The sequence below is a fragment of the Coloeus monedula genome, assembly GCF_965178545.1.
Source record: "Coloeus monedula genome assembly, chromosome: 12".
Lineage (NCBI taxonomy): Eukaryota > Metazoa > Chordata > Aves > Passeriformes > Corvidae > Coloeus > Coloeus monedula.
This window is the reverse complement of record NC_138792.1, coordinates 3114753-3127525: the sequence shown is the minus strand read 5'-3', so window position 1 is coordinate 3127525 and position 12773 is coordinate 3114753. Positions and strand designations below refer to the sequence as shown.

Here is a 12773-nt window from a genome sequence, read left to right as displayed (position 1 = left end):
CACAGCTCTATTCAACAGCCAGGTGAGGGCTAAGGGACTCCTGCTAAGCTGCCCTGCAGTTCTTCACAGATCTTTATAGATCCCAGAGCTTTGTTTTGGAGGAGTCTGCAATTTGTAACATTCACTTTTCCCACAGAGAGAAGCTTCCCTTGGAAAAAATGTGTTATAACTACTGCACCAGGAAAAGTCTCCCACAAATCTGTATCAGGGAATCTAAACAGCCATGTCAGACTTCTGGATTTGGGGACTCACACAGACCAGAGGCAAACACATGTTGGGTGATGACAGGGGATGCTGTAATGGAGGCTTAGGAGCAAAGGGAGGTGGATACAGTAGGCACATTCGTGGATGCTGGGTAGATAATACTGGTTTTTTGAAAGTAAACTCCTTAATCATCAGATCTACAGAGAGCCCAGAAGTTTACTTGTGTAGCAGCACAAACGGGATTTTTTTTCCCCCTACAGACAGTTCCCCTACAATAATTCATCCACCCAGCTGAATCCTGAGAACCCATCACATCTGACTGAAAATACACTGTACAGTGTGCCCAGAGCAGGCAAGCACTAAGATCACTCCTACAGATCAGTAAAGACAATTCTCTGGGAAGCTTCTTGGATAATTCCTGACTTCTCACCTGTCTATATGTTAAATTACAAGCATGCCATGTTTGTGCATGCTGTGATGCAGTTCTTGGCTTGACCCCCACCAGCATCCTAGGAAATAGTAACAGACTTTATATTGACCCAGGAGAAGGAGCCAGTGCCTTATAGCCACTGTCAGAAATTTGGTATCTGACACTGCCTTAACCTTGATGCTGCTCACTGGGTCCAGGAGATGTTTCACTCCAGTTCTTCTTCACCTAGATTTAAGATTACTTGGGGACCAAGGCAATGGGGAGGGAGGGAGGGAGGAATTTCACAGTTAAATGTAATCATTAGCTGAAGTGATCTTTGATTTCTCTGTTGTTTAGTTTAATTAGATGGAATTCATTTTGAAGGCAGCCGCCAGTGTCAAAGGCATGTTAACTATAACTGTGAATTATTACTGCATCAATAAAAATAATGAAAAGCTTGGGTGCTAATGGAGCCATTAGGCTTTGAAGCTGCTTCTCTGTTTTCAGACATGATCTTTCTTCCTTATTGTGCCTTTCAAATATTTCCATGCTGAGAACTTGTGGCTGTATTTTTCTCAACTGCTTCTGTTCTTCAGAACCTGCTCCTGCTCAGGAGTGTTTCTAACCAGGTTCAGCCTTTCCTTTTCACTTTGGACCCTATTAACATGGAAATGACTGGCTTGAGTCCCACCCATCAGCCTGTTCCCCTCTGTGTTACAGTGCTCCACAGCCACAATGCAGCCACAGAATTCCTTGATACAGATGCCTGTTCCTAAAGCTCTCCTCTTTCCAACTGCCTGCAGAACCTAGATTTCATATCGTGAGGTTTATGAGAACTGAACGGTTTCTTTTGACTTAAAATAGTCCCATCAGTGGTAGCACAGGGCTGGCAGTGAGCTTGTACATCTCATAAGCAAGTCTAAAATCAAGGGTTGTCAGTGGTTAAGAGCTAAACTTTGCACTGGTTTCTGCACACAGGACAAGAACCCTGTGTGAGTAGGGAAATTAAGCTAAACCAGGTTGTCTCAAGAAAGTTACTGGATTTGGGCAAGAATAAAATGGTTTAATGCAATCTATATTTTCTGTTTCACAAAAGGCTCTCTCTAGGCTGTTGATCTGTGGGATCTGAACAAAGATTAAGGTGGATTTTCATTCACCTAAAAGAGGATTTTTGAGGTCAAATTTTAGGTTCACTAATACTATCCAGTACAGCAATCTTCTACCAATCTGATGATTAGCAACTAAGACTGAAAACTTGCCTTTTATTCTCTGTAGTTTCCTCTTCACAACCACACTCTTCCAGAGGCTGTACCTGCAAAGCTCCTTCTTTTGGAATACATATGGATCACATTGCTTCAGAAGGCCTTTGGACCATCACAACAAACCGAATCGCAGCCAGAAATCCTAAGATCCCTTTTCTTTTCATTCTCATTATTGAGGAATTGCATTTGTAGTCCCATCTGTGAACCAGCTTAATTTGGAGCCATCTGCCACGAGCAAATCGCTAAGTTTGGCAGATACCACAGAGATGCTCCTACCCTCCTTATGTAAACAGCTGATGTCAGCTCTGATTGTTGTGAAAAAAACAGCCACCGTGAAGGTGCTTACCATTGTGGAGTAATTCAGATGGCTGATCAGAGCTCCTTAAAGAAGGAAGGAGGGCTCAGCAGGCAGCACAGACCTGCGGGGAGGCAGAGAAGCAGGCGAGATCTGAGAGCTGCGATGCACCTTTAGGGGGCTGCTGCCACCACTCCACACAACTCACCCAAGCAGCTTGAAAAAATGTGCCCCTGAACACCTCAACTGGAAAATTTGTACTGATTTCAACAGGTTTCAAAGTGTCAGGAAATACAGCTATTACTGGTAAACTGAGAGTGAATCAAATATGGGGGGGAAATGGGAGTTTTCAGACATGAATTTCCTGCTGTTTGCTGGCGAAGGTTAGGTGCAATCTCCAGCTTGGCTGAAAACATAGCCCACTGTATTGATGTTTGTATAGTTAAAAAAACCATCTGATAGCACTTCTAGAAAAAAATCCAGCAAAACTCAAAGATCAAACGGGTTGAGAGGCAGAAGATTTTACAGGAAAGGAGAATTCAGATATACATTCCCTTGCTCCTACAGTAATTCTGAATTAAGAAAAAAAATAATAATTTCAAGTTCCCTGTTAATTTCAACCCCATAGGACCCCAGCCAGATTTTGATGTGTGCCTACTGCCTTGTTTTGCCATTGCACGTACTGGACCTGTCCCATGCACAGACAACTTTGCATTCTAACATTTCTACCCCCAAAGAGAAGATCCACCTGGTTCACTAAGCCTGGGCCAAAGTCAATACTGCATCTGCAGGTGCTGATTTTTGCTATTTCAGACCTATCCCTGCTCTTTCTAATGGTTATTCAGTGGTGTGTTGTCTTATTTAAAGAACACGACACTCATCACTGAGGATGGACTGCCATGCCATGTACACCTGTACTACTCCTCTGCCACTGTGCAGTACAACAGCAGCCTCTGCACTGCCCAGAAAATCAAACAATAACTATCACAGCACCAGACTGGGCTCACTTTTATTTCCTGGGAAATACATGTTCTCTGACTACAAACCTCTGCAGGAAAAGCGACACTTGCACACCCTCCAAGTTCCACAAATATTAGTTTGTTTTGTTGTTCCTCTTAATATGCATGAAGAGGTTGCTTGATTTCCAAATGCCTGTCAAGTGTTTGGGGAAAAACAAGCTATGCTATGATTTAAGTGACCAACTGTGTGACTGGTCAAAGTGAACTACGGTTTATAAAAAGCTTGGATGAGTAATTGGAGTAAATTATGTAACATTTGGAAATAACAAGTTAACCTGTAAAAATCACAGAATTAGAAAAGCTCTGGCTACGGAAGAGGAGGATGGGTCATTTCAAGCCTGGGCTTTACTCTCTGCTGGGAGTGAAGCACACCAGAACACCTCTACACTCTTCTCATGGCTGCACCATGACGATTCTCTCACTGACCCCAAAATCTCCCATAGCCAAGAGTATCTTTCATTAGCCATAAGTTCATTAGCCATTACCCTGCCTGTAACTGGTGAAGCCTTCTCCCCAGCTTTACCAGCAGACTCACAGCACAGCACACAAAACCACGGCTCTGAGTCGTCTGGACCGGGCAGCACGGATTTGAGGAGAAATGCTAAGATCTTAAAATAACCCACAAACCTTGCTCGGAGATAAACCTAAAAAGAAACACATCTACTCGAGCACATCACTGCTCAGAACACTAATCTCTCATGTGCTCTGCAGCAGCTCTGGAGCGAGGTGGTTCATGCTGCCGGCTCTCACAGGCTGCACATGTAAACAGAGCAATTTGCTGCTCTCCCAAGCCAGGCTGCAGTGCGGGAGCAGCGGGTTGTTATAGTTACTGGCTATGACTTACCCCTGCCATTGTCACGGCATTCGCAGTAAATGGCGCTTAAACAGCAGTCTAGCAAAGGTTCGCAGAATAATGACTCATAAAAATTCACTTAATAACAGGATCCAAGCCTCTGTGCCGCCCAACCCCTTCATCCATTTCCCCCCGGCCCTTACATCATCAATGGGACCCTGGTTCTCTTACATAAGGAGTACAGCAAAAATACTACTTGTATTTGAAAGGTTTTTAACTTCTGCTCCCTGGAAAGGTCATCGTACAGGTGGAAAGCAGAGCTCTTCCCCTCGGGCAGCTCTCAGAGGTGGGTATGGACCTCTCCTCTTGGAGACTCTGTGGCTGGTGAGTGAACCTGAACCTGCTTTTGCAGGTCCAGTCTGCGAGGGGCCAAGGTTTTCTACCTTGTTTTGGGTATCCCTTTTCCTAACTAGATGCAGTCAGTGTAACTCCTCAAGAGGCTGGAATGAGCCTGTAAGAATTGCTGCCAGGATTGTGGTACGGTGATAAGGCTGGAGATACACACCCATGAAATGGATTATGCTGAATGATGCTACTCGGCTGCTTTTGAGATGCAAAGACAACAATTAACTGAGCTGATGCGAACAGACGCAAATAGGAACAGCTCTTCATGCCCGGCAGCCAGAGACACACCAGGCTTTGGGAGAGAGGCAAATAACAACCTGCTCAGGGGCAGGCAGCAGGAAAATGGAACCAACAGGTCCTCCCAGACCCCAGGCTCAGGTGGATGAACATTTAATACAGAGCAATCAGAGGACACTGCTCCTGAGCCTCTGCCCAGAGTGCAGCAAAGGCAGCCAGCCCCTGATGGCAAACAGGCTCCACACACGAGCCAAGAAGCCTTCCCCACACAGGCTTGTTTAGGCAAACTGAACCATCTGTACATTTAATTAATAGATTATACTAAACCTAATATAAAAGAAGTGCAGTGATAGCATCTTACAAATTTCACAGCCAGACAGAAACCTTCCTAGGAGGTGCGGGTTTTTTGTTACTACTCGAACAAAAAAGCAGGGTTTCTACATGTTTTAGAACATCGAAGGAGCTGATGAGGACAAAGCTGTGCTACTCTGCTTTATCAGGTGCTTTTTGTGAAAGCAATTAGGTGTGGGGTTCCCAAAGGACTTTCTGAGAAAGGGTCCAGCAAGGACAATTAATGAATGCATATTGATACTGCTGTGGAATTAGCATCAGGAGCTTGTGTTCAGAAGCCCCTCCTGTAACAGCTTTGTGATTTGACAGACTAACCAACTTTGGCCCAACTTGTTCTACCACTACACATGAAATAAATGTTCATCACCATCACTGCATGAGCAGCCAGGGAAACAGCTGAAAGGGAAGTCCGGTCCTGCAGCCCTCTACCAGCAAACACTTCCTGCAGTCCTGAGCTCCAGCCAGGGAAGTTAATCCCAGTTTGTTCATAGAAGCTTGCACCAAGCCAGTGCTAGTTTAAAATACACTGACAAAACCTGGTCTTGTAACAAACCTTGTAAATAAAGCTGAAACTGGCACCGCGTCTCTTCTCCCCCACACATGCTTGCTCTCCTCCAAGTTGTAAACCCTGCAGCAGATACAATTCTAGCTACAGAAGGAGAGCTGGCACAGAGCTAAGGGAAAATGGAACAGGCCTACTATGAAATGGATCACTGAACTAGAGACACTGGAGCTGAATTTCAGCTGCAATAAATCAACCTCATTTCACAGACCTCTGTGTCTGTCCAGTTAAGCCAGCAGGGCTGTGGATTTGAGTGGACACAAGTTTTGGTATTCAAAGGATGTTACAGAAATCCACATGAATCCCATCACTTGCTTTCCATGACATTTCAGGATAAACTTGTCATTAACCTGCAATAATCAGTGGCAATTCCTCATGCTACTGAAAAAAACTTTTCTCCTATTCTGCTCTCTGTCCTGTTGAGCTGCAGGATGCTCAAATTTCTAGAAGACCAAGGAAAAAATGGCTCATTCTTCACAAATGGTCTGTATTTTGCTACTTGTATTTTGCCAGACTAAAACCCAGTACTAACATTTCAATTTTTAGGCCAGATAGAGGAGTTTCATTATTTCTCTAGTTTTTAAACCACACATTGGAGTCACACTGCTACAGCATGCACAATGCTGCCATTTCTAAATAATAAGCTTAGCACTCTTAAATTCTGTCAGGGTTGATCCTTATTGTTTGCTTTGGCTACATAAAATTACTACTGAAAAACCATGTACTAAAGGGCCTATGCATTGAAAACATTTTCTTCTATGATTGACTGGTATTAATCTTTCACACGCAGAGGGATGTGTTCCCTTCAAAAGGAGGTTTGATATATGAGGCTTATCCAAGTTTTGGATGCTCCTTTCCAAGCAGCAAATATACAAAAATTATCAGTGGTCAGCAATGTATATAAATTATTCTCATTATTGGCAGTAGTGCTCACAAATGAAAAGAAGAAAACCAGAAAAAATCGGTTGGGGTAGTGCAATATGTGACACTTGAAGTGACAGCATTCAGACTCGGAGGTTTTTCCACAAAGATCCTTATGTAACTTAGGGTGGCTTTGCAGCTAAGGATCCTTCCTACAAGTCATAGCTGCTCACTGCTGTAAGTTATGTCCTGCCTCAGCATTTCTGCCCTGGAGCTCTCTGGAGAGGGAGACCAAGATGATCTGTCTGCACTCCAGTGAAGGACTGAAACCCAGCAGACTGTTTGCTTGCAGTTACAAATAAGCTTGTGTGCTTTCAGGATTTACTTATGAAAAGCAATTCCACTTAATATCAGCACAACAGCATGGCAATAGTTCACATTTACAGATTGTAATATAATTTCAGAGAGCCACAAATTCCTTTAGAAAGTGCTTGTCTATAAATCAACCTATAAATCAGTGTGTGCGCAAACACTGTGGGGTTGGAAAGAACACCGAGGGAAAGAGAAAAAACTGAGAGTTTAAGTCAGGCAGACATGTTTGCTTAGGCTGGAGAATTACCATCTACACAGGACTGCCCCGGTCTGCTCTGGGCATTTAAAGCCATGGACCTACATCAAGGACTTCACTCTGAGCAGCAGCAGTTTCCTAAGGCAGGGCTCAAAACTGAACGGGAACACTCGACCGACCTGTTTTTCACCACTGGGTTTCCTGTAATTCAGCAGCAGCTCCACAGCTCCCACCACCTCCTTCCGTATCGCGTAGAGCAGAGCGTCCCCCACGTAGATGCTGTGGCTCAGCAGCAGCTCCATGATCTCCAGGTTCTCGTTCTCTATGGCTATTAGAAGGGCACTGCGACCGAGAGGATCCATACAGTTAATGTTGATGTTGTAGTAGATCTCTGCCTCCTGCAAGGCATGTTTCACGCTGGCATAGTCCCCCTTCTCCACAGCACTGAGGTAGGCTTTCTCTTCCGACGAGAGCTCTGCCTCCGCTCGCACGATCTGGAGTGGGATCCGGTCTCGGTACGGGGAGAAGTTGACCTTTTTGTAGTATAGCTGGGCCATTGTTCATAGTGACCAGGCAACCTGTGAGGGAGGAGAACCAGGCATCAGTGACAACACAGCCACACAGGGGACAAACTTCCCAAGGATCATCACAGGAACAGCTCCCCATCCCTTTTTAAGATGTATTCTCAACAGCCCCTGAGCAACCCCACCTCAAAGAGTTATCTGAAAGCATAAAGGTGACACCACTGCTCAGGAGAGGCACTCACGATGACACTCAGTATAATTTTTTATCTTGCTCAAACACTATGGCATTGATGTCTTTTGTCTGGTCAGAAGCACGGTCTTGATGCTCATGGGTGATCTATCACATGCAAATCAGTGGATTTCTCATCTCTGCTTTATTTCCCACTCAAAGTTCTTTTTATTTCCTCCTTTTCCACTGCTAAGCCAGGTCCTCAGCATCTCTGAACTGTCAGTGATGCGAGCTGCTGATTTACACCCTCCTCTTTACAGTAATAGATTCATTTTGAACATTTTACTGCTTCTTCTCTGCTTCTGTCTCTTAAAACAGTCTTTTATTTTTCCTTAATGTTTACTCTTTGACTAGGTCACGGTTTTATTTTTAAAGCTTGCATGTTTTTAAACATACTTTCTCACTCTCCTCATTTATAAATAGGACCTAAAGACAGGCTGATGTAGAAAGCCTCCACCCTTGCTCTCCAAAGGCAGCAATGTTGTTTTGTGGCCTAGGAAAACAAGAAGTAAATCCTGCCCTGGAACAAGTGCAGTGAACAGAATGAATTGGGGTTCCTTCCCATGCCTCAAAGATCCCAGCAGGTGACTGGAGTCATAGGAAACAGGGGCTGGGTATTTACAGGTAAGGAAAAAAGGAACCAGGCTTGTCTACCTCTGCTTGGCATTGACAAACGACACCAGGTCAGCACCAGGAGCCACCAGCAGCTATAATTAATTGGGTGACTTATTCCATCTCCCTGCCCAAAGCTCAACGGCTTCCTGCTGCAAATTAGCCGGAGCGTTGGTCCATTTTAGTGCCCTTTCCAGGAGGAAAAGGAGGAGCTGATAAAAGATAACGAGGAGGAGGCAGTGGTGGCTGCAGAGCAGACCCAGGGTTCTGCAGGTACCACCCCCTGCGTGCCCGAGGAGCCGCAGAGCCCGGCTGCATTTCTGCCTTTCCAGAGTGGGTGGATCTGAGCTCCAGCCCAGCTGACACTGCAGAACAGTGGGTGGCTGTAGCAGACAGCAAAGCTGCATCTGTGAACTTCCTGGGGAGCCAGGGAGCTGCACCAGCCAGTTTGGCACCTCGGGGAATGTGCTCGCTCAGGATCCCGCTCTCCCTGAGGTGTGACAGAAGTTTGTGTTTGTTACATACCCAGAGATGCTGTCACATCGCTCACGTGTGTCTCTCTGCACAGACAGAGCCACAGAATCCAGTGTTTCAACTTCAAGACACATTACAAAGGCACTGGAGGCAAAGGGACCCATAATCTGAATAGAAACCATAAATATACTGGCTTCTTTTCTATGGGAACACGATTCCACTAAAGCTTTTAGACCTAAGGAACAATCTCAGTGACTGAGAAGCTTCAAGTTTCAATGAACTACACATGGAACCAACTGTTCTGGTTTTGAAAAAGACCGAGGATCACAGGTCATTTTCAAATTTTGTTTTTGAAAATGTTTCCCTCTGGGATCCAGCTAATTCTCACTGAAACTCTGACAGGAGACAAAAGGATGCAGCACAGGCCTGGTAACAGCCAAGGACCAAAGAGATCTTTGGGAAAGTAAGAATAAACCCAAATGGGAAGGGAAATTTTGCCCTTGTGTGACAGTCTGGCTGATGGGAGCAGGGAACACCAACCGAGGACAGTAGTCACCATGTAAAGGTCTCCTGAGGGAATCTGTTGGCTCCAAAAAAACCTGAGGGATTCTGGCAACAAGTGCAGCTGCTAAAGTGGAATTGGATATTTTTCACTGCTCTTTAGTTTAATTGGATGTTTTGTAGATGGTGAGTAACATTTGCAATGAGTTATAACAAATGTCACCTTATGAAACATCATGCCAGCGTTGGATCCCTTTCCCTCCCAACAGTTTTGTAGAAAGAAAAGAAAGCTTCAGATATCTTAACTCCTCAGTGAGATCTCATCTCCCAGTACAACTCCAGTCCAAAGAAAGCTAGTAATGTTAATACCTCAAGCACTTAAGAAGCTGCAATAAAACCAAACAGGAAGGACTCACAAAGTTAATGATCTTCCTGAGTTCCTTTCATGCCAACACCTGCATAGCCTGACCAACACATGCTGCTGACTGGGTTTGGATATAATAGCAAGCAGTATTAAAAATAAATAAATAAAAATGTCTGCCTGGAGTTCATGGAAGATTTCAGCAAAGCCTTTATCTGTCGAGCTGCCCCTCAGCCATACATCCTGCACAGTTACAGACAGACCTTCAAAGCCTGATGTCTTTCTCTACCAAAATTATTTAACAGAGCATCAGTCAAACCTGTGGATGGAATGAATGAGCACAAGATCCCTGCTTGAGCTGTCACCCCTCAGCACCACCAGTCTCCCAGGGGCAGCATCTCTTGGTGAAGCAGACAATGCTGGTAGGCCCTAGAACACTTTTGTTTCCCAGACTGGTCCTGTCTCCTGCTTAACAGCTAAAAAATTACAAAAATATTGATGAAATCCAGGTAAGAGAAGGAGAAGGCAATGCACAGGTGCTGCCTAGAGAGAAGCAGCAATGATATCCCTGAAAGGTAGCAAAAATAGAAACATGGTCACACTAAAATCTTGGAATCGGTGCACAGAGCCTGAAAATACATGTTTTCCATATGAATTCTCCTCACACAGAGGCATTTTCTGCTACTTGAGTTAATATCTGGGGCAAGGAAAATTCTTTCCAGCCTATGCCTGATGGCAGATGCCTCAGACAATATCCAGTGAGTGGCTAATGCAGTGGTGATACCTGCACCACAAACAGGTGGAGAGAAACAAGAGAAACATAACAAGAGAAACATAACAAGAGAAACAAAACAAACTACTGCAGGCAGGAGGACTTAGCACTCAGTTTGGACTCTATCACCTCTCCCCAGCAGAGATGCCCTTCTCCCTGAATTATTAGTCCAAATCTCCAAGCCCTTTCATCCTGACACCACTTCTGTGGTGCCTGGCACAAGAAATCGGAGTTTTATCCCCGGAAAAGCAGCTGGTCAGGTTTGGGGAAGGAAAGTTTCTGGCCTTTTGCCACTAAAAATTCCATGAGCTGTCTCTCCAAGAAGTTTTCAGGGTCTGTTAGGAGTTGAGCCATCCCTCAGCTCCCACTTTACAGACACCACACACTCCCACACGCCCCTGCCTCAGGGGAGCCAGAATGACCTGGATGAAATGGGATGAGTGGAACTTTTGAAAGGGAGGGAGCCAGATCCGGTTTACAGCCATGTATCACTAGGCCCATTATGAAACAGGACCGTCCAGGACTTCATTTGCTTTGATCATCATCATGAAGGGTGTTCCCTCCCACCAACACAGGCTGGTGAAGCTCCGTGTGTGGCTTTAAATGACCCTACACCTTCTCTCTCAGACCTGAGAAGGGTTTATGGGCTGGAAAAGCCACCTGCATTTTCCAGTTGTATCAGCCCCATCAAGGAACTGATCCCTTACAACACGTCTCGCTTCACTGCTTCCCCCCATCCTTCTTGCCAAGGCTGTTTCTTCTTTTTAGAGTTTCAGGGAGAGCATTTTCCTCATTTTGCAGTTCTAGTCTGGACTCCAGGTCTGGAAATCACAGCCCATAACTGCGAAAATGGCCTGACTTTCATCATGCTCACACACCGCCTGCTCAGTACTATTGATCTTTTTAAAAAAGGTTATAAACCTGAGCTATGAAATAGTCCAGAAGGGCCACTTAGGTAAATAATATTACATGTAGTTAATGGACCAATTGAATTTGTGATTGGATCCTTCTTTTAAGTGCTCTAGATCTTATTTACTAACAATGCCTGGCTGAGCACAGTATGAGGAAATAAAATTGACTTTGTAACGTTCTGCAATTCCCTTCCTTCTGCAAAGATACCCTCTTCTTCCAGAAAATTGCTTTTTCCATGGAGTTCAGTGGGAACCAGATTACAACCCTAAGTCTCACTGCTTCCCATGATGTCTCTGCATCACATTCACCATCAGAAGCAGAATTTTTTTCCCGATGCCTTTAAAGGCAGAGAGAGCCATGACTGAATAAATGTATGACCTCAGACATATTTTAAAATTATAAAATTGCTGTAACCTTCCGGTGTCTACAGCCATGTAAATTCCTTTTAGCTAAAGCCCCATGATCTCAGAAAGTTTATATCCAGCTCATAAGTTATATAAGATATATCACTGACTGGAGTAAGTGCTGTCCAAAACTTGCAGGGCCACAGTACAACACAAAAATGAGACCCAACAGCTAATAAAATTGGGGATGAGTAATCTACTTTCACTGCCCAACATGAGAGAAAGCAAGAGCACTACTAGCATATGGGATAAAAATGCAAGGCTGCAGTGGTCCATGATTCACAGTGGAAATATGTCCTTAAAAGACTCAGGGAAAAACTCCCTATAAAATGTTTTTCACTCGTCATCAGTCCAGGTCTAGCTAAGAACACATAAATTCCCTGGGGTACAGCACAGAACCTTCTAACCCAGGAAGTGTTTGTAAAGGAAGACAACCTCAAACTTCAGATTATGAAGTTTACAGACGCCAGAAGAAAATTCTTTGCCAGTAACGCAAAATGTCACAATTTGACTCAAGTCCCAGCTGCAGTTCTTAACTTCCTGGGGAGGGTGACAATTATCAAAGATATATATGTTTGATTTGGAAAGGACAACTCTTTGGTAGAAGTCTCTTCCGCTGCATAATCAATTGATGAGTCATGACCAACTGCATATGGGGAGATAGATACGTATTTTTATATGTGTGTATGTGCTTTTTTAGATACGTATCTATATAAAATACATGCTCCTTGCTGGAAGCTTCAGCTTTGTTTCCTCTTGCAAAGCACTGAGGATTCACCTGGCTCGTTCTGTTCAAAGACGAGCACGCTCCCTTTGCAACAGGATATTCTCCTCTACATCTCCTCTGCCAGGCAGAGCATAATTCATGGACAGAGAATTCGGGCTGCAGACAGCCAGGCCTGATCAGAAGTCTCAAATGCTTAGGACTCCCTCAAGTCTCCTCTCCCCGCAGCAGAGCTTCCTGCACGCCCAGGGACAGGCTCCGTGTGCTTTTGACGCACCCCAGGGATGGACTGCA

The 12773-nt window shown here is 44.6% G+C and overlaps 1 protein-coding gene across 1 annotated transcript in view; it reads right to left on the bottom strand.

Moving 5' to 3' along the window:
- Positions 1–7523, bottom strand: part of TRPC5 (transient receptor potential cation channel subfamily C member 5) — a gene marked incomplete at both ends in the record, with an annotated part of 62566 nt that extends 55043 nt beyond the window's left edge. The window contains one exon of the mRNA XM_082289154.1: positions 7146–7523. Coding sequence (XP_082145280.1) covers positions 7146–7523 — 378 coding nt within the window. The remainder of the gene's footprint in view (positions 1–7145) is intronic.
- Between the last annotated feature and the right edge of the window lie 5250 nt (positions 7524–12773).